The sequence below is a fragment of the Podarcis raffonei genome, chromosome 13 (assembly GCF_027172205.1).
Source record: "Podarcis raffonei isolate rPodRaf1 chromosome 13, rPodRaf1.pri, whole genome shotgun sequence".
NCBI classification, from domain to species: Eukaryota; Metazoa; Chordata; class Lepidosauria; order Squamata; family Lacertidae; genus Podarcis; species Podarcis raffonei.
This window is the reverse complement of record NC_070614.1, coordinates 35,836,745-35,859,621: the sequence shown is the minus strand read 5'-3', so window position 1 is coordinate 35,859,621 and position 22,877 is coordinate 35,836,745. Positions and strand designations below refer to the sequence as shown.

At 43.9% G+C, this 22,877-nt stretch overlaps 2 protein-coding genes across 9 annotated transcripts in view; one reads left to right on the top strand and one right to left on the bottom strand.

Moving 5' to 3' along the window:
- LOC128400628 (integrin alpha-M-like) overlaps window positions 1-22,877 on the top strand; it is a 159,481-nt gene that overhangs the window by 40,629 nt on the left and 95,975 nt on the right. The window lies entirely within an intron of this gene.
- LOC128400626 (potassium voltage-gated channel subfamily C member 1-like) overlaps window positions 1-22,877 on the bottom strand; it is a 52,286-nt gene that overhangs the window by 18,448 nt on the left and 10,961 nt on the right. For all 8 annotated transcript variants that reach the window (XM_053362938.1, XM_053362939.1, XM_053362940.1 and 5 more), the window contains exons 3-4: window positions 10,877-11,810; window positions 1,807-2,001 (exon numbers count right to left, since the gene is read on the bottom strand). In XM_053362938.1, coding sequence (XP_053218913.1) covers window positions 1,807-2,001; window positions 10,877-11,810 — 1,129 coding nt within the window. The remainder of the gene's footprint in view (window positions 1-1,806; window positions 2,002-10,876; window positions 11,811-22,877) is intronic.

Genomic DNA, 22,877 nt, shown 5'->3' with positions numbered 1-22,877 from the left:
TTAAACTGTAAATTCTAAATTGTAACGATGCCTTCCAATGTTAATAGCTAACTGCCCTGCCCTAACTAGCTTTTCTGTCTATGCAGATGACTGAAATGTGGTTTTAAAGGTTGTTGGTTTTTTTATAAAAAGAGGAATCCTAATATGTATAAATGACTATGAGAACCTATTAAACTGATTAATTTGTAACAAATCTATTGGTAGGACCACTTTTCAGAAATCTGAAATTGACCTCCTTTCAGCCTCCTTTTTGTAAAAAAAAATACAAGTTCCTAAGCCTCTTTGTGGGGAAAAAAGTACAGAAGGACAAACTCTCAAAGCCTAATGGGGGCAAATCCAGAGACTTTCAACAGACAAGGGAAGAAATCCTATCCACATCCTCTCCATGTTCCTCATCCCTGTAGCCTGTACCGACTCCCCCTTGCATTGGCTTCCTTATCCAATTATAGCCAACTTTCACAATATTAAAAATTATAAATGATCCTATTTAAAGTACATAATTTGTGTTTTTTCAGCAGAGAGACTGAAATTCTAGGTTGGGTTCTATAGGGACATAAACATTTTCCATCGAGCTCTAAATGCATAGTTTCGTATTCTGAAGCTGGTCCCCCAACAAACCTCTCTTTAGCTTCACCTGAGTCCTGAAATAGTTTGGGGATTTGAGAGCACTTTAAGAGAAATTGAGGAGCGGTGGTGGAAGCACTAATTGCATTGGTGGCAATTTCTCATGAAACTACTATTGCCCAGAATTGTCAAACCACGAGAGTTTGCACAGGCAGCTTTAAAACAAGAAATGGTCCGAAAATGAATGAATGGAAAACACCCCCCAGCTTATTTATATTTGACTCATTATTCACTTAGGTTTACATCCTACCTAAGGCTCACAGCAAACATAATCTTTCTTGACTGCGCTCCTGAAAGGTAGCTTATTATTACTATTCCCATTTTATAGATGGGGAGTGGTGTTTATGGGGTCCATGTTTAAGTAAGGATTTAAAACCAGGTCAGTTGGGTTAAAGTCTGTTTTTTTTCTATTCAAAGGACAACAACAGCAGGGCAAGGGTGGGTAGGAGGGAGAATATTGGCAGGATTTTCATCACAACTAGTCACTGAAAATAAGGTAGTCTACTCTTTGCTGCTGTTGTTTCCTTCAAAATGGTAGCTTCAGGAATGTGAAGAGCACCTACAGTCACTGTGGGACAGAATGATACAAGTAAGGGAGAAAACATGGAAGGAGATGGGGGACTGACACAAAGCAAGGGCTGACCAAAAAAGCATCTATTTGTTGAGTGGGTGTGATAATGGAGCTGGGTGTGTGTGCAGGGAACATAACACAGGGCTGAGCTGGTAATCTCGGAGGTCATGAAAATCACAGGAAGCAACTGGGAATGCTGGAAGGGGAGGACCTACTTCTCCCTCCCCAATTTGAACCCAAATTGCTGAAGATCAATTGTGCTGGCGGGTTGCCAATTGAAAAGAAGCACTAGAGGGCGCTGTTCTTGGAACGATGGATGCTGTTGCTATGGTAGCAAAGATGGGCAAGTTGAGGCCTTCCAGTTGCTAGGGCATCATCTGCCTCATTTTAATTTGTCATGACCTTTTAACCCTCATGACAGGGTTATATTTAAACAAAGTACACATTAGCAGTTGCCTTTTTTTACCTCAGAAATGTGGCAATTTGAGGTTTTGCTATGACAAGGGTTATGGAGGTGGTGGTGATGTGGGGAAGGGAAATGTCGTACTTGGACTACTTGTTTAGATGCTCTTGCGAAAGAGGCAGGGCAAAAATTATGTACATGGATGTACCTTTTCGGATGTTCCCATCAGGTGACTGACCAAAGTCACCTGTGGAGAGGAGAAAGCAGGCTCGGTCACGGTTGTAGCGTTCCCGACCGCCAGGTGTGACAGGTGACTTCTCCTCAGGTGACAGGGCCTGGTCTATGGTGGGGCAGTCCTCATTAGCCAATGCTGCATTTGCTGCATCACCATTCTGCTTGGAATCTGTGAACGGATAAGGGAAAGGGGTGAGATTGAAAAAAAGAGAAGTGATGCAGAAGTAAGAAGAAACCTCAGACTCCTGGCTTTTCAATAGTACCTTTGCACCTTCCCCAGAATTCCCAGCTCAAAAAACAGACAAAAAACAAAACCACCACCTAGCTACCTTTCCCATCCTGAGATACAACAAATATTTTTTGGGAGTGTGGGTGGGTAGAGCAAATTCTTAGGCAAACACAAATTTGCTTGCCTGTAATCAAATCAATTTTCTTCTAGCAGGAATACTGTACACCATTTAATCGTAATGAATGCTGCTGTAAGTTTTTAAAGTATGTACTCTGCAAATCAGATGTACATTACTGAATTGAGCAAGTTGATGCTTTGCAGAATTGCATTAAAATATATAAATGATGATCAATGTCCAAAGTGTAGAAATAAAATTTCAAAAAATCTTGCTAGATTTAAACTGTTTTGAAAACTTCGGGTCAGCTAAACCTTTCTGAGAAAATGAACTTTGGACTTTCCTCCACTTGCTATTATTATATTTGGGCCACATTCAAGTTCAGTTGATGTAAATTGATTACCTATTTCGCTACCCTTTTGTACTCACATTAAGATTTGCTCAAGCAAATGGGTAAAAAGAAGAAACTGTTAACATGTGATTATGAGGATTCTTGTAATATGTGGAGTGTCGCTTGTGATAGGAATAGTGATTCCCTCCTTAAGGGAAACTTGGGAGTTGTATTATGTGGAAGAACTAGGAACCTCTTACAAAACATTTCTCAGGTTCTGTGAAGAAAATCATAGATTAAATAAATACGTAGTGCAGAAGTGTTCTCAAAGAAAGCAGCTACAAAATGGCATTATTTATTTTTAGCACAGTTCATTAATCAAACTGAAAACATAGTAAGTAGCTCATACACTTGTTGTGGCTACCAAGTAAAAATGTACAGATAAAGAACATTTGGGTTTGGAGGGGTTTTTTTAGGTTTTCATTCCTAGAGCTACAATAGTCTGAAATAATATCCATTTTGTGATGGCCTTTTGATATGTGACTATCAAGAGCTGCTATCCCTTAATAAAAGCATCTTTGTTGTCCTCATTTAAGATAATGCTCCATATCAAGCCTCTCAGTTTTGATCAAACAACTTTGAGGAGTTCTCCCCCTCTGATAACTACGCCTATCATTTGATCAGTAGAATTGGTGACGTTATTGTAGGTTAACATAGATAATTATATCTTATCTTGTGAGGCAATTATTCTAGAAAGGGGGACAGGGTCGCCCCTGCAGAGAACAGTTTTTCTGAGAGAGAAAGGCTTCATGAAATTGTGGAACAATATTGCAGACCGGAGGGAGCTTTACTGCATACAAAATAAAGGACTGAAACACTCCCTTGCTGGCATGGTGCAGCCTTTAATTTCAAAAAAATGACATTAAAAACAAAATTTCAGAAAGGTCATGGGAAACTATTGAAGGTGATGTGTCTTTCACGCTAGTGATGTCACAGGCAAACTTATCCATCAGGTTCCTATTACACTGCACAATCAAATTTCACACACTATAGATGGAAAAATCACATGTTCCCAATATCACAATAATGGTGTTTGAGTGCTGGCAAAATCATGTGCTGAAACAAATAATGTTTTGTTTTTTTAAAAAAAAGATTTCTGGAAGAATCCTGTGCAACTAATAATCAACACCTGCATGTGTATTGAACACGGTTCATCTACCCCAAACCCAGTCATCTGATAAGTTCCTAAATTTAATCCCATTGCTTCTTAGCCTCTTTTCTAGCAAATAGGATGAACAACTGCTCCTGCTCTTTCTGACATTTTTTAATACTTGGCAATTGTTGCATATACTCTTCTCCCCCCGATCTTTCCCCCTAGGTTAGTGAATTTCATATTGCTGCCCTCAGGGACTTTTTCCGCACTGATTTGTTGGCTGAGTAAACGTTGCACATCTCCGTGGAATCCCCGCATGTCGCAAAAGATTTCTAGGAACAGTTTGAAAACCACAGCTCTAGGCTAAACATACTCAGTTCCTTTAGCCTTTCCTGGCATGATTTGTCTTCTCGACCCTTTCACGTCTTTCTAGCTCTCCTCAGAATCTGTTGTCAACATCCTTCTTTATTAAAATGTTGTGCCCAGAGCTAAACTAAGTACTCTAAATGTGGTCTAACTAGGCCCAAATGAAATAAGTAGCATTACATTTTCTTCTGTAAGCCACTTTGGGTATGACTGTCATAGACAGCGGGGTATAAATGCTGAAATAATATAATAAAAATTAAAAGTGGCCAGCGCAATGAACAAAATTAGCAGCCTCTCCACATGGCTCAGCCACTTCCTGAACCTTCCCATCTTTTTTTTATATAAAAGATTTATGTACTCCCTTTTCCAAACTGAAGCATACTTCTCTTCTTTGCCTTAAAATAAATCAAGTGGATTGCTTACTTCACAGAAAACCTATCCGAAGGATTGCCAGATATTTTTTTAATTGGCTCTCCTCCTGTGCCTTTGAAAGCAGCCTGACAAACAGAACTGGGGCTGGTTGGACAATTTGGCACCTAAAGCGCATACCCTATATCAAGACACACTACCCTTCTTAAGGTCCACCACTGCCTCATGGTAGGGCTATTGTTTATATACAGAAAAATACCTAAGAAGCTTTTCCTAGCCCAGAGATCAAAATCACCCCAGCAGATGCTGTGGAACCAGCCCCCCATCTGTTCTTCCTGAACCCTTTGGTTGTTCTCCTCTACTCTAAAATAGGTATGTGTGTGCCACATTACCTGTCATGCACCCACTAGGCTGCCCTCATCAGTGTTGAAGCAAGTTTCAGCTGCCGGCCCACTCAGCTTCCAAATATGCAGTTTGGGTGGGACACCATCTTGCCTTTTGCCTCAGGTAAAAAAATGTCTTTGACCAGCCCTGGGAAGGGTAGTGTTGTGGAAATACGACTGGTGGAACAGCAGGAGGGAAGACCCTTACCAGCGTGGTGTACGGAAGTGAGGGCATAAACCTAGTTGATGAAGTTGCGGGGAAGTTGTTGCCATGGGGACCGAAAGACACTTACACTTGGACGTGAGAAACTGAGGTGGGAAATGTGAAGTTCCTACCAAGGAGCGGAGATATAAAACGGTGCACCGGGTGATGGGGGGCGGGATGCAGTGAGACAGAGGCTGATGTGTCTCCCTGATAGCATTAGGAGATGTTCTAGCAACCACATCCCCCTGGGCCTCCCCCCTTTCTCCCTCTGCCATGTTCGATGCATAGCCAAGATCCTGTCCAATTAAGTGAATCCTTGCTCCTCCACTGCACTTGCTGCAAATGGCCTTTCTGGCCCAGGGCAACTGGAGCGCTTGGGAGAAGATGGCAGGAACTGGCCGCGAGCCCTGGGGGCCCTACAGCATGCAACCTTCCCCCACCTCTGCCTTGTTGCCTGTCTTTGAAGATTTGCTGGGTGAATAGCCACCAAAGAGCAGGAGAACTCGTGTGTGCGTGTGTCTATGCATGCATAGAAAGGGGTAGTGGTCAGCTGCTTTCACTGTGATATACTTTTTAGACTGTAGTCCAATTCTCGCCTGTCTGCATTCCCATTTCTCAGCCGCACCCCTTATGAATTTTGACTATCCCCGGTCAACTAGGCATCCTGCCTTTTCAAGCCTTCTCTGCTCAAAGGTATTAGCCTTCCCTATCTTTTCCTGCCACAAGCACTTTCCTTGTCTCTGTCATTCTAAAAGATCTCAAGAAGTCTTGCTCCTACATTCTTCACCCCCCCAACTGCTCTCTGAAAGAGCCCAGAAATCTTCATAGATGGACCCACTGATTCCTAGGGAACCCAGTCATCCTGGCTCTTAGCCTTTGCTGGGGATGTGCATGACTGTCTCCCTTGTGGGATTCCCTGCCAACAACTTGATTGTCCTTGCCAGCTCATAGGAGGACCCATCTGCTACTTGAGCCCCAGTGTATCTTGGGTATTTGGGATGCTCTTTCCACATGCAGAAATTCAGGCAAGAGTCACCTCCTTAACTCTGTAAGAGCAAGCAATGCCAGGGAATCTTCACAGATGCTCTACTCCACTCAAAGAGGAGAGGAAATAGGAGGGCAATGTATGTATTGGCAAATGCCCTTCAGACCTGATTCTCAGTGCCTTTTCCGACAAACGGCTAGTGGATCAATTTTATATGTAAATCAAAATGAAATGTTCCAGTACTTCTAAATCATCTAAATCCTAGCATAGCTGCCAAGCTTGCCTCCTCCTCCTCCTCTCCACCCCCATCCCTCCGTAGAAGAAAAATATAATAATTCTTCATCAAATGTGGCTCAAGTTGCCAAAACAGGCCCTTCGATGTTAGCATATGAGTCATTTTGGAAGGACAAAGTTAATCCACAGCCAGAGATGGGCTACCCTAGACAACCTTACCCTGAAAAACAGCTAGATCAGGTCTTTTCTTGCAAAGGGAGAAGCAGCTTTTGCACCACAACAAAGAATCAGCAGCTAAAAACCCAAGGGAGGAAACTGGGATGAAGAAAGAGAGATTAAGGCCACTGGCTTTCAAACTTGCTGACCCCAGAGAACCCTGGCAGCAGCATCCGTTGGTCTGCTGCCAAACCCCTCTGCATTGCAAAGGATTCTGGGATGCATTCTAGGGGGCATGCATGGTTTGTGAAGGATGCTGGTTACCCTCACAGGGATTTGGCATTGCTCCAGATGAACTGAAAATGCACTTTAGGATGCAGTTCCAGCTTCAGGATTCTGGGGGGAGTTTGCACAAGGCACCCTTAGTTGGTCCCCCTTAATCTGGAAGAGGTGATTTGAGAATCTTATTGTGTAGTCTCTGGTCTTCTTGGGTGCTCCAAGAAAAGTGGTACCTTTGCTAGTATTCGGGCCCTGTAGTGCTTAGATTACAGAAGGAGGGGGCTTCTCTCCTTTGCTTTTGGGATGGCACCCTTAGCTTTTCAGAACGCTACAAGGGTTATGATTTGCCTTGAACATTTAGATCTCGCCCTTCTAGCACTTACATACTACTTAGGACGGCTAGCAACAATTGAAATCCACTATAAAATATTAATGTTCTAGGAAATACAATAGGTTGTATCCAATGCTAGCTCTACTCAAAGCAGACCTATTGAAATGGATGGACCTAAGTAAGAAATAGTCATTAATTGCAGTGGGTGTACTCTGAGCACTGGATACAATCAAATATATACAGCCAGAGATAATAAAATAAGACAGGTGTAGCTGATAAAACAAAAGCATTGGAAAGCAAAAAATAAAAATACCAATATAAAAAACCAAAAAGGTTTTTGTTATACAGCAAAATGCTGTTACGTGAGGGGGGTCAACTGAGGCCTCATCTGCAGTATACATTTAAAGAAGTATCGTAACCATTTTAAACAGTCATGGTTTCCTCCAAAGAATCCTGGGGGCTGTAATTTGTTAAGGGTACTAAGAGTTGTTAAGAGGCCCCTATTGCCCTCACAGAGCAAATGGGGAGAGGAAATGAGTGTTTAAACCAGCTCTGGGTCTCAATAGATCTAGGTCTGCTGGGAAATCCACCTGGGCATACCATGGATGCTGCCTTGAGTTTCATAATAGAAAAAGGTGGGATATACAGTGAATGAAATAAATAAATGAAATGAGCCCTGAGGTCTCTGCAAAATGCCTGACCTCATCAATGCCTGGAGAACCAGTCAAAACACACACAAACTCTCTTTTAGCCGCACACTGTAGAGGAGGACTGCTAATGGTGGACAAGTTTCCAAAGCTTCTTACTAATAAGCTTCTGAGGAATGCCCATGTTTCTGTGAAGAGAGTTTGAAAACCACCGCACTATCAAGATAATCGCAACATAGCACTTAAAATCCTCATTTCAATTGGTATTCTCATTTGACAGTTAGAAGAACTGAGACAAAAACTTAATGACTTGGCCCCATCCCCTTGGTGACTTCGACGCTGAGCAAAGATTTGAGCCCAGGTTTCCTAAAAATACCCGTGGAACATTCCTTGCCTCTGTGATATTGTTAGCTTACTGCCTCCCTTATATCAAAAGGTAAAGTGCAGGGCTGTATACAAAGCAAAGAGAGGAAGACAGTTAGGAGAAGGAGCTTCATTTGCCAACATTACAGCCTTTGCCTTAGTAAAACTCTGCCTCTTAATATAACCAATCTCCTGTCCAAGATCCATTATATCAATCCAGTGGGAGCTTCCTCATCTCCAGTCAAAACTTGGCCCTACTAACTCTCCTCCTGCTTTTTATGTCAGGTGATGTGGTGTAATCTTGGCTCATTTCTGACACAGGCGTACTATGAGGTAAAGAGAGGTGGTGGTCTCAGGACAGCCGATTTTGGTGCCGTTAAGAGTGGCAGCTTGGAAGACTGACAGATCTGACCCATGGGATACAACCCACTAGAAAGACTGCTTGTTCAGATTGCAAAATATTTTAGCTGCAAAATGTATTGACTCACATTTCTGGCTTTCCCTCCATATCTAATGGTCACCAGTGAACTTTGGCCAATCAATGGGAGGGGGGAGGATGAGATACAGTTTTAAGAGACTGGCAGCTGGATTTTGAGCCAGTGAATCAATAACTGGTTTTGATTCTAGGAGCCCTGTGATTCTGTCCTGCTCACAGATTTGTGTGGCCTTGGGCAAGCTGCTACGGCTTAGGCTCAGCTATGTGTAAAATGGGAAAAAGAAACCCCTACCCTAAAGGTTCGTCATAAAGGGGAGGAAATACTGCAGCTTATTATTTTAACTGCAAGATCTGTATCAGACATAAGCAGCACTACTGGGTTCATTAGATAAGGTGGGTTTAATATTATTTATGAATAAGTAACAGTAGAGCTGTGTTTAGTCTGTATTATTTTTTCATATCATCAACAAAGTACGAGCTATAGATCTTTCCTTATCTATTTTGTTTAATGAAATTTACTCTGCTTCCTCTTCTGCTTATTGGGAAGGGCAAAGAGCAAGAAAGGGAGCACAGGACCCCTCTTTGGGGTGCTGGAAAGACTTCTAAAATTTCAAAGTGTTTTCTTTGCATCTCTCTGTAATTGTTAAGGGCTAGAAACTTGCTTAGAGAAATAAAGCAGAGATTCCCTGGATGCTGAATTCCTCACTGAGTTTAGGTTTCTGCATATGTGTGGCACTTGAGCAGTGCACATCATAAACCGGAATCACAGTGCTGGTTCACACACACGTGTATATGGCACAAGCTGTCTGCTCTGGATTGTTGTACACTGGAATGGCTGGCAGAGCAATGTATAAATTGACTCCACTGAAACTATACCAGGTAACAGTCAACCAGCTTGTTTAGAGGGAACGTGCTTCACTTTCCTCCAGCCTTTCTCTTATATTACATCTCTCACAAGGGCAGAAACTGTGCTATAGAGACTGTAAGGCATGGAGGGACAAGCACCCGATGCAGCAAAGCATCAGACAAGGAAAAGAATGTGACACAATAATATCCTCCACGTTTCTAGGAGACTATTATTTGAATTTAAAATTGCTGTTTCCCATGCTACTGATTGTATTAGCTGCTGTCAGAAGCAGCAGGGATGAGTTGGTTGAAGAATTATTCCAAGGTTCAGGTTGGATTAGAATAGCAGTTTTCAAACTATGTTCCACAGAATAATGTGGTGAAATTATCTACAGAGATCTCTTTTCTCCTTCTTCCATATTACTAGAACTTGAGCGGTGTGTGTGTGTGTGTGTGTGTGTGTGTGTGTGTGTGTGTAAGAGAGAGAGAGACCGAGACCTGAAATCGATTAGCAGTTGATTCAGGGACAGAGAAAGCAAACTGTTTATTTACAAAATGTAAGATCACTTTATGAAATATGCTGCCACAAGATGTGCTGATGGCCTCTGGCTTTGATGGCTTTAAAAGACGATAGGACAAATTCATGGAGGAGGATGTTTCTATCAATGGCCTATTGGCAATGACAGAAGAATTTAAAAGTGCTGTGTTCAGATGCAGTATCCCATTGGATACCACACACTGTGTTGTGGAGGAGGTTAAACTGGGGGAAGTCTCTTGCCTGCATGTCCTGGTTATAGCCTCCTGAAGCCATCTCGCTGACCACTCTGGGAAACAGGATTCTGTACTAGATGGATTTTGGTTTGATCCAGCAGGGCTCTTCTTACATGTCTGGGGTTCATCAGGGTTTAACCTCAAAGAGAGTATACTGACGGCACTGACAAAACTCTACTAACATGACTCAGTCAGTAGAGCATGAGACTCAGGATTGAGGTTCAAGCCCCACATTGGGCAAAAGATTCCTGCATTGCAGGGGGTTGGAGATGATTCACACAGTCCCTTCCAACTCTATGATCTTCTGATCTCAGGGAGGGTGCTGGAATCCTAACCTACCATATGGTGGGATGCATAGGGCAAGGAAATTGAGGTTCAGCAAGACCTGGAAAGGAGGCCTGGAAGTATTTTATTCATTTTATTATTATTTTATTTATTACTTAAATTTGTTTGTCCTTTTTTACACAAGTGGCTTACAGCAGAACAGATTATTTTTTTAAAAAAAATAATAATAATTAAGCAAATGAGCTATGGACAAGCTTTCCTGAAGGACAGCTTGCCCATGACTACCTCTGCAGTGCAAAGAGGTGTACAGGATGCACTCTCAGTTTCACATGGAGGGGAACAATGAGAGCGTACTCTCTAAGATGCCCAAGAATCCTCTTCAGTGTGCATAGGCTCTGGGGCAACCTCCTAACAGCAGTTCCTCAGCATGTAACTCAGTGTGAAAAGAGGAACCCAGATGGAAGAAAGTTTCGAAGCTGCCAGATTAGGAGACTGTTTATGCAAATAGTTTGCATTTTTAGCCATTTCTGCCCTCAGGGTGTTTCCCACCCCCACCTTACCTGCCCTGTTGATCTCGATGATCTCCTCTTGAGCAAGGGGGCATGAGTCACCCTGGTTGCTGCGATGTGGGGACTGCATGTCCGGTTTGCAGTAGTTGGGCGACCCAGGCTGGGGGGCTCGTGGGATGTGCTTGTTCTTTTTCTTTGGTAGTTTCTGCTTGGCCATGGCCAGCGAATAATACATGCCAAAGTTGTTGACGATGACGGGCACGGGCATGGCAATGGTCAGCACGCCAGCCAAGGCGCACAGTGCTCCCACCAACATGCCTGACCAGGTCTCGGGGTACATGTCACCGTAGCCCAAAGTCGTCATGGTGACCACCGCCCACCAGAACCCAATGGGGATGTTCTTGAAGGTGGTGTGCTTGCTGCCTGTGATGTCGTCTGGGTCAGCCCCGATCCTTTCGGCGTAGTAGATCATGGTGGCAAAGATCAAGACCCCCAGGGCCAGGAAGATGATGAGGAGCAAGAACTCATTGGTACTGGCTCTCAATGTGTGGCCTAGGACTCTCAGCCCTACGAAATGCCTTGTCAGCTTGAAGATCCTTAGGATCCGGACAAATCTTACCACCCTCAGGAAGCCCAGCACGTCCTTGGCCGCTTTGGACGAGAGGCCACTGAGGCCCACTTCCAGGTAGAAGGGCAGGATGGCCACAAAGTCGATGATGTTGAGGGTGCTCTTGATGAACTCCAGCTTGTCTGGGCAAAAGATGACACGCATGAGGAACTCAAAGGTAAACCAGATGACACACATCCCTTCCACGTAGGTGAGGAATGGCTCCGTCTCCATCTCAAAGTCCACCTTTACGGTGGTGCCGTTCTCCGACTGTATGACCTCTGTCTTGTTTGTGATGTGGTTGAAAGCCTCGTGGGTCTCCAGGCAGAAGGTGGTGATGGAGATGAGGATGAAGAAGAGCGAGGCAAAGGCCACATACTGGAGAGAGAGGCAGGGCGTGGGGAAAGAGGGTGTGTAACAGGGGAGGATGGGGAAGAAAGCCATTAGTGCTCATGCATTCTTAGAAAAGACTAGACAGAGAAGGAACAGCATCCCCTACTGAAGGAACACATTTGTGCTTAAGCATCCATCCCTACCCACCCACCCACATGGCAAACGAAAACAGAGTATGCTCCTGGCAGAAGGCAGATATCCCCTTTCCTTTTCTCATTCTCTATGCCAACAAGTGGAAAGGCATGCAGGCAAAGCTAAGACTTGGGGGTTGTAGGCTGGAATGGATTTCACTAGTGTGAGAGATTACGGTCACATTTTTGAATGTTCCCCTTGAGTTTGTTTTTTTAAATCCTTGCAAGTAGAAAAGTAGTCCAGCTTCTGATGATCTAGTTGCCTGCTTGCAAGACGGTTTTTTTTTTTTAAAGGGGGGGCGGCAAAACTGGAGCATTTAAAAATAGTATTCCATCCCCCACACCCCTTGCAGTCCTTTCTGGCACCTCATTGTACTGTATGAGTAGAATAGGCTTAAGACAGTTAGAGTAGGGAAAGTGACAAATCATAAATGATAAACAATTATCGATTTACATTTCTGCAGCCTATAAAGGTAACTTACACCAGGTCCGTCAGGGCTATTGATCTTTAGTCCATTACTGACTGCCCTTACTGTCCGTGGCCCTCCAAGGTCTCAGGCAGAAACTCTTTCCCAGCACCTGCCAGCTGAGACATTTGTCAATTTGATTGAACCTGGGACTTTTGCCATAGCTCCACCACTGAAGTATGGGCTTCAGGTTTATGAACACAACACCATGGGCTCCCCAGCACCTGATGTTCAGTGGCATACTCAATGGAAGTTCCACTGGCCTATCATTACTAGTAGGCATTGCTAGCCTTATCCTCCATGAATTTGTCTAACCACCTTTTAAATCAGGAGTGGGGAAACCTGGCACTCCAGATTTTGCTGTGACTTCCGGCCACCATCGGCTCCAGCCACCATTGGCCAGTAATCAGGGATGACAGGAGCTGAAGTCCAGAAACATCTTGAGAGCTGACGCTGTCTTAAAGCCATACAAAATACCAGCAACCGCCACATCTATTACTGTTCTTCAGGAGCAGCTGCTTATTACATTTTTATCCTGTCCTTCTTCCAAAGGGCTTAGGGCGACACATCTCTTTCTCTTCCTTCATGCTTTATCCACAACAACCCTGTATGGTAGATTAGGTAGCAAGATGGCCTACTGAAATTCATGGTTGAGCAGGAATTTGAACCCAGGTCTCCCTAATCACACAATCCACTGTTCCACACTGGCTCTCTCAGCCAATGAGATTTTATATATAAAATTGCTACTGCTATTACCGTAACTCTTAATTGGGTCTGTATGCAAGGATACATCACAGTGTGGCACATATACATTCTCAATGTGGCATAAGGCCAAAGTTTGGACTTGAAATAAAGGGGGACCTGGATTCAAATCCCTCCTCAGCCAAGAAACCCACTGGGTGACTTTGGGTCCATTGCTACCTCTCAGCCTAATCTATTTCATAGGTTCCCTGCGAGAATACATAGTTTGTGGTGGTGAGGTGCATGCATGCTTCCCTGTGCTCCTTGGAAGAAAAAAATAACATATTATTGCAATCAAATAAATATTCCATATGACTGCAGTTGTACCTTAGAAGCACAGGATTTGAAAACCGGCATAGTGTTCATTCAATACCCTAAGATTCTCATCCTGAATTTTAAGAAAGCAACTCTGTGGACCTTATGACTGCAGTTATTCCCTGATTTGCATGAAGTGCGTAGGCTGCAAAAACTGTTTTTCCTCAGGGTAAGATTTGAGTTGCCTTTGGTGAAGATAAGGCAGGGATGGGAAATGTGTGGCCTTCCCACATGCTTTTCGGACTCCGACTCCCACCATTCCTGATCCCCGTCTATTCTGGCTGGGACTGATGGAAGATTGGAATTAATGAAATGTGGAGGGCATCAGGTTCCGCTTCCCTGGTGTTACCCTTGAGCCTCTCACAGCCCTATTAGGGCAGATCATCATTATTGTTTTTTTACAGATGAGAAATTATAGATGAGAAAAAGAAAAGAAACATAATAACCCTGTCTGTAAGTGTCTCCGAAACTTTGGGACTGAGTAGGGGGCTTGATTGCCATTCTCTTTCCAATTTTCACAGCAAAACTTTGATGCGAGAAGGGGAGGGGAAACCCTTTCCCCTTCTTCCTCCTCCTGTTTGTTCGTTTTTTTTGGTTTTTTTACTTATTTCATGCAATATTCCCACCAGTGAGCTTTTAAACAGTCTTAACATCTGCATTCTGATTAATGAATAAAGAGCGCTAGGAGGTTTCTGCTGAGGCTTCAGGATTGTGCCGGATGCTCAGCACCCAGACACCTTCTGTTACACCGTTCCCCCACTCCGGTGCCTTGCTAAAACCCGTGAAGGGAAGCAATGATGCAAGCAGTCATGTGCTTTCCTGCACATAGACTTACCACAGAAAATTCTGTGATTCATTCACATATCCCATTGGGTACACACACACACACACAGTTGCCACATTACCACAAAATGCTTTGTCACTGGAGGCACAACCCAACTGTTGTCCTCAGAGACAAGATTCCTTACATAAGGGCATGCATGTCTGCCCCTCCATTTGCTCAGCCATTCATCCACAACTGGGCAACATCTGTGCACCTACACTGACCTACACATGCTCTCCCATAGACCTTGTGTCAATGCACACACCAAAGAGCTGTTCCTCACGTGTATACAAGAAGCTACCTGCCCTTTTGTACCTGGCATTCCTTTGCGTGTTCACCCTGCACACATATACATGCCTTGCACATATGTACACACACACAACTTCCATCCATTTTCTCCCAACCGCAGGCAGTCCAACTGAGCACACTCAGTGCTGTGCTCTTTTGCAGGCCTGTAGATACACAGATCCTAACCCTCATGCATTCCTTTCACTGTACTCCTATCCCTTCCTGAACACACAATCAGGGATGCACATGCATCTCTGCGGTTGTACACATACCACCATGCAAGTCCACCTAAACAAGCTCATTGCTTAATGAGCTTATGCCGTATCTACTGATTTCAATTAGATTTAAGCTGGTTTAGTTGCAGACTAATCTGCAACCAAAACTCAGCATGTGTGCACATTCAAACATAAATACGCACAAATAGGCACACAAGACATTCAGTATACATTGTGTGCAGATTTACATAGGCATATATTCTATAGATCATGTTATATACACTTTTCATAAATATGTAGATCTTTATAGAGGTAGCCCTGATCTGCACACACAAACACACACACACGAGATCTTTTGTTATTATGCACATAGTAAATGACTGTTCAATTTGAGCACATCCAAACATGCTTCTACACTTGCAGGGAACATGACTTTCCCAGGCAACACTTCTTGCACCCATACATACCCACATACTTCCATGCATGTACATGCAGTTGGGCATGCTGTACACACATACAGATAGCCCCATGTATCTTTATGCACACACTTAGCATGCATGTCCCAACACAGAGATCATATAGCCTTGTGCAATGCAGGAACACTTTCTTGCTCACACATATGTGTACACACACTCCACACTAACACATTTAACTATGGATGTGTGTGAGTATGCGCGCGTGCGCACACACACACACACACACACACACACACACACCATATCCCCATCTCCTTCTGCAAAGCAATCTCTCTGCTTTCTCTTCCACTCGCTGGATCTCTGCACTGCACAGAATTCCCGTCCCGTCAGCAGTTTCTGCACACAAACCCTAGAATCTCTTTTGAAGCGCAGTGCGGTGCCCAGGCAGTGGCGGGGGGGGGGGAGAGAGAAAGGAGGAGGAGAAGAATGGGCAAGCCAAGGGATCAAGGAAGCACAGGACAAGGCATGGGAGGAGGGAGGAGAAGAGAAAGAGAAAGCAGTGATTGGATAGATGAATAAACAGAAAGTATAGAGGATAGATGGAACTGATGCTCTGATCTTGATTTTTGTGTGTGTGTTTTAGGTCTATCATTTTTCTCCAAGGTGGGGAGGGAAGGGAAGGAGGCCTTTTGAGATCCCAAAGGAAACAACGTTCCTGGGGACCATCTAGCATTGGTGACTCACTTCCAGAGTCTTGAGTTGTTCTCTCATATAATATTCCCAGCTGCTGGATATATTGGGTTGGTGATGCCTTCTTCTCTATACACCCTCCTCCTCCCCACACATGCACCATTTTACAGCCATTATCTCCAACACACACACACACACACACAAACTAATGAGGAAGACAGCTATATGGGTCCCCATTTTAGCAGCTCTGGGAGTCCCAATTCATTTTGGTAGAAATAATGAATTATGCCTCCTGGGAAAGATGGTGTGTGTCAGCAAGTGGAGTTCAGGGCAGAATACATGGGAGAGAGAAGAAATATTATTCATATATCTGATTCTGGACCATTTTTTAAATTTTTTTTTGGTGCGGGACGGACTGATGCAAGGTCAGACACAGAGAATTAATGGAAACACCAGAAAGAGAAGACCTTGCTAGCACCTTCTTTCCACCTTCTGAGCTTCTCTTCTTCTAAATAGCCCCCAAATCCTAAGTCTCCGGTTCTCCATCCAACCTATTAGGACCCTGTTTGAAAAAATAGAGGTTTTGTCCTCTTACCACCACCCTGTCAAACCCAATCCTGCCCCCACCCCTCTGGGTTGGGATCCAGCTATCCCTCCGTCAGCACAGAAATAGCCCCTTTTGCCTGAAATGAATGAGGGAGCATATTGAAGTAGCAGATGGGGAATCCAGTAGGGGTGAGAAGTAAAGGAAAAGTGTGTGTGTGTGCTTGGTGGTGGGCACAAAGTCAAGAAAAAGAAAAAGGAGGGCATGTTATTCTGGTCCCTGGAAGAGTCATGGTTTGGCCGCCACTGTTACCCTGAGATGACTTTGGCTCTCCCCCTTGGCTGTTCAAAGCTTCTACTCTACAAACTGGACAGCTGATGGGGGCAAATTATTATCACAAATCCAGCAAACGTTACGAGGTGTTCCCTGGACATTATGCAAGGCACCTTCAGTGGCTGGACTTTGGTGCAGAAGTCCAGGGGCCCACTCAGCAGAATGAGTAGCAGGGACTCAAACACAGCACAGCCGGCTGACTAAATTTGGAAGTAGGTGAAGTCACATTGCCACCTTAAGAGGACTCTCCCCCTAAGTCCAAAGTTTCTTAACTGCACCACATCAGCAACCCACCTCTCCTTGTGAGCAGCAAAAGAGAAAGTCAGCTCTCACTGGTCTTTCTACTCCTTGCAAAGCCAAAGTTACCTATGAATGTGGAACTTGCAAGAGAGCTGTCCTTTGGTGCAGGACTTCTGCATTCACAAGGGGAAAGGATTGCCAGAGGTGGGCAGGGAAGGGAAGAGCTACTTATTCAGGGAGAATTCTAGCTATTCGGGGAGAAGCATGGGGTTTATTGAGTTAAAGCAGGGTAACCAATGTGAGGTGCTCCAAATGTGGTTTTTTTTTTTTAACTACAACATGCATCATCCCTGACCATTGGCCATGCTGGCTGGAGCTGTTGGGAGCTGTGGTCCAAATCATGTGGAGCACACCATGGTAGCTACTCCTGGTATAAAGCAAGGGCTGCTGTGGATCTAGAACAACTGGGTTCCCGGAGGAGGAGGCAAGTCTGTCAAGGTCTGGAGCAGACGGGATGTCTGGGACCTCTGGGAATAGCAATAGAAGTATTGGTTGAGGTTTAGAACAGGGTGGGCTTTGGAAGCACAAGGCTCCTGGGTACTTGGTGGCACAAAGTGAGATTTGTGGAGGGAAGTGGCAGGAAGCTTATTTTAGACCTTTGAGATGGGCAAATATGACAAAAGATGTCAAAGAAGAGCAAGTAACCCCTCCCTACCTCTTGCACGCGCGCACACAGACACACACACACACACACACACAGAGAGGGGGGGATTGGTTAATAGTATTAACTTAATATTGTATGGATGGAAGTTATATAAAGGGGCATTGTAATGAGTTAGGTCATTGCAGAGGACTGTGATTCAGGCTGCAATGACGTTCTGAGGATAACTGGTGTCAGATCTGTTTCCAGCAAAGATATTTGAAAGTGGAGGTAGGCACAATAAGCAGATATAGAAGGGATGGGTAGTTTTAGAGATAAGTTGAACTTCAAACAACGGCATGCATATGAAGGGTGCAGAAGGGGCCTTATGCTGCAACCCTCATCAGATCACTTACTTTGGAGACACATGAAAAGGAAAGGTTCTGGAGAAAGCTTGCATGCAGTTTGTAATATTTTGGTTGACCTAATAAAGGTATTGCCCTAATGTGGATTTTGAAATTATTTTGGAGTGCTTCTCGATTTCATGTTTCACAGGGCTGGCCATGTCAGTCTCTGGCTGCATCGTGTGGCCCCTGAAAGATCAACACTTCTTTTTTTCCATGGCGTAAGGTTTTCTGGACTAGAGAGTCCGCTTCATCGGAGTTATGCATTTCATTCTTTCCCCCCATTGAGGAAGCTCTAGAGTAAGGTGATGACTGCTGCAAGTGTCTCACAAGTGGGGAGCAGCAGAGCGGGCTGGCAGTGAGAACACAGTGAGCGGAATGGTTTGGAGAAGGTGTTTTGGAACAAAGTTCGGCTTAATGCAGGGAGCATGATAAGAACAAAACTGGGGAATGGAGGTCAAGAAAGAACTGTGAGGTGAAGAAAAAGGTGCTGAGAAAAATCTGAGGTGAAGGTTAGCAGATACATTATCAGCAAAAAGGAGAGGGGGGAAGGCAAGGGTTTATGGGCAGGGGTCAGAGGCTGAAGGATGGAGAAAAAACTGAGGAAGGAGTGTTGAGAGGGGAAAGACTTAAGGTTGATTTCAGGCCAGAGATAGAAAACAAGCTGTGATTTAGCTCCCTTCTGGAAGGGGAGAAAAATGGTGAGGGTCGTAAAGGCCACTGGAGAGGCAGCGGACGATGAGGGAATTTAGCAGAACAGTTTCAAGTCTGGGGTCCTGGAGTTTATTTATTGAACAGAAGTCAGCATTTTTGTGGAGAAGGCTAAGACAGCCTCTCCCTTCTCCAGTCTCCCCACTATTCCCATATTATGGTCTTGCTGCTCTTTCCAAAGTCTACCACACATACATCCTTCTGCCTGGGCACAATAAGGGGCCCAGGAGCTCAGAAAGCAAGGCAGACTTCCCGATATATATGGCCTTGGCTGTCATCCTTCCTCACCCCATCTTTCAGCTCCCTCACCCCCTCTTCGCCCCTCTCATGTGAAATCTGTGCCACATTAAACTATTATGCAACAAAGTAAAGATGCTCAAACGACCTTGCTCTCAAATGCACACACCTCAATGCCAGCCTTTTTTTTAAAAAAAAAAAAAAGGGCACCCAAGGCTGCAGTGCTTTGGCCCTTTCTTCAGAGTATTAATGGCTGAACTGGACATTATGTATGTCAACACCGCCCCCCACCTGACACTGTGTACTAATTCATTAATTTTCTCTCCAGTTCTATCATTTTCTTCCTCTCTCTATACATAGCATCATAGAATAACCTCTATCAACAATGCTTACAGGCAGGGAGAAAGCGCTCTCTCTCTCTCTCTCTCTCTCTCTCTCTCTCTCTCTCTCTCTCTCTCTCTCTCTGTGTGTGTGTGTGTGTGTGTGTGAATTCTCTCCCTTTGCTGCCGCTATTACTGGATGTAACACTGCAGTTCAGTACCATGGAGAGCGGCAAGGAATGAAGGGGAGGGAACGAATTAAACTGCAATAGTCCTTCAGCGCCTGGGGTAAAAGTGGGCATCTTTCCACAATACTGGAGGGAAGTGGGGGTGGGATTTGCTTCCTGTGGAGAGCTGTGGGTAAAGAATTGCTTGGGGACCCCCAGGCACCCATGATTTTCAGAGGAAAAGTTGATGGAAAGGAGTCAAGTGCGATTTGGCAAGAAGGCTTTCTGAAACTCCAGGGGTTTCTGTGAAGGGTATGTAGAGGGGTCAGATAGTGAGGAGAGAGGACTAAACGGACAGTAAAAATGTTTGGGCTCTGTGAACTGAAAGCAGGGGGTGAGTATATAGATTGACAGAAAGTAGGGAAGGAATGGGATGCTCGGATTGCTGAGTTATTGAGCAAAGCCACACGGCTGTGCAGTTAAGTAAGTTAAGATTTTGGACAGTGTGGTCCCACATGGGGTCCCTGTTTAGATGACAATGTATATATCTTCACTTACTTTGAAATGCAGTAAGCCAGTCCTGCTGCATTTGCGGGGCAGGAGGAGGGCTTCCTTTCATTCTGAGTGGGGCACAGATGGCACCACTGAGGTCACACAGGACCAAGAGTGATAGAGCGTGAGAATGCATGTTTGAAAGAATATGCTAGAGCTTCTGTGGAAAGACTGGAATTACTGAGTTGGGATGTGTGCGTGCGTGAGTATGTATGTACGTGCAAAGCCAGGATCATCTTGGTCTTGGAAGGAAATTGAGTGGACAGAAGGCTTTAAGAGTACCTACCGCTCTAACCTGCACTATGAATCCGTATTCAATTAACTGGATATCTGAAATTTTGACCCACTGAGTTTAGTGGTTTAAGAGCAGAGGCAGAATTACATGGCAGGACTCTTGATTTGGGGGACAAAGAGTGACTCTAGGGAATACAAGGGGAGATTTACTGGGTCACTGAGTAGGTAGCAGATAAGGCTCCAGGAGCGTGAAATGAGGAGGGACAAGGGCAATGACAGTTCCCCAATTGCCATGAAAGAAGTTGGATTTGCAGGGGGAAATATGAGAACTGCTCTAGAACTGCTGGTTTTTTAAATCAGGGGAGTGGATATACTGGGATAGGGGTAGTTGAATTAGAGGAGTGTTGAGTCTAGGAGGTTAAAACAGTGAGAGCTGGCAACTAGGTCTCCTAGATTCATTGGGGAAGGAGATGGGCTTGTGGGTTAAGATGGTGTTCAGGACCAGAACTTCTGTAGCCTTTGGGACAAGAATGGAGGCTGGCAAATTTGAATTGGGCTGCTGAATGCCAGAACTCTCTGAGTGAGGAGGTGTTTAAACTAGCACAAGGGGAGACTAGAGAATTGAGATGCTTGAGCCCCACATTGTAATAAATAAGAGAAGCCACCCTTTGTAGCTGGCTCTTGCCAGCATCTGGAATCTGTTCCCTTTCTGCAGTCATTATTCACAAGAGTCATTAAAAGCCTTTTTTTTAAAAAAAATCCTCTCTCCCCCCTCCCTTCCCCCACATATCTACTCTCCTTTGAATTCCCTAAGAAGCTGAACCAGAATTTCTACACTGGCTTGCTAATCATGCAGGGAAGACGAAAGCCAGAGAATTAATATGAAAGGGAAGGGGGGCACAGCAAGGATCTCCAGCAAAGGGACACGGAAATTTGTGCAGAGTTTGCTAAAAGGATAAAAGAAAGACTCGGCTCTGTTGCAGTGTTGGCACTGTCTCTCTAGTGCCTCCTATAGGACAAAAAGACTTTGCCTTCTCTTTCAGCCTCCAGAATAAAAGCAATGTTTGCACATCACAGGTGAGGATGGGATGGAGAGGCAGAGGTGAACTTGGTTAAAAATAAATTCCCTTAGCACAGAAGCTGCTACTGGCTCTCAGTCTGCTGGACAGACACAAATACTTTGGATGCATCAACCTTTTTTGGTCCAAGGTTCAACTTTATAGCTGATTACAGAGAAGGGGTATATTGGATTTTAACTCAGAACTTCCCTTGCAAGGCTGGCAGGAAAAGAAAAAAATCATCCATTTTATATGATGCTGAAGTCGGGGTTCCTAGTTCCCGATTTGATTAAAAAGTGCAGATTTGCCCTGAACAAGGATCTGGGCGTTAAAAATGCATGCAGTGGTAAATGATACTTATCTGATTTTCATCATTTTAAACATCCTCCCTGAAAGAACACATCCCCCATTTATTCCATATATAACCCTTTGCGTACTGAAAACAGGCTTGTCTGAGTTATGTGGCCATACTTTGTTCCCTCATGCATGTATACCTAAAAATATATAATTAATATAATATAATATAATATAATATAATATAATATAATATAATATAATATAATATAATATTATAATATAATATAATATAATATAATATAATATAATATAATATAATATAATATAATATAATATAAAGAAACCTTATTACAAAGATGAAGCTGCTTTGCCTGTGATATTTTCCCTAATTGTTATGTAGCTGTGAGTATACGTATGAGTTTGCTGTCCACACAGCTAATGAAGAAATAAACTCTCATGCCATACTTCAAACGTGGTTAAAGTACAAAATAGTAGTGTTAGGAGAAATGTAAAGGGAAATAACAGTCCTGAGTACATATATTTATGCTTTCCATTTGCATACAGGCATATGTATACATACCTGCACTTTGTCTTTAATTTATGAGTAAGCGCCATTTGTACACTACAAATGACAATTTGAGATTGCAACCCTGAGCACATTTGCTAGCTGCAAAGTCCCACTGAACTTCCAAGCAAACATGCTTGGAATTACATTCGGTTTAATCAAATTATGTTATATAATATGTTTCTCTACCCACACAAATGGGAATATATACATGATTATACATAATTACTCAAGGAACTGCCGTTGAGCCCGTGACAAAACTTTTAAGGTTGCCTCTTGGTTTATATTTGGTGCACCACATTAATGCAGCTGCCCCTCTGGAACTTTTTCCTTGTCTATATACCATGAAGGGACTTGAAGTGCTTCCAGGATCAAAGTTGGGACACAGTCCAGTTTAAAAGAAGGTGCAAACTGATAGAGAAAAGCCAAACTTAAAAAGAACGATTGTGGTGTGAAAAGATCTGGGAAGGAGAGGAAGAAGAGGATCTCCGTGTGTGTCTTTATTCAATCATTGTCTATTTGTTCTCCAACGCACATACTTTACCCCTCTCTGATATGTAGGGACTTAGATGCAGCTAACAAATATGCTCTGGTACAGATTTTGTAGCCCCAGCCTGCCTATGCATCACTATAAAATATGCATGCTGGTGTGTGCAGAGTGAAC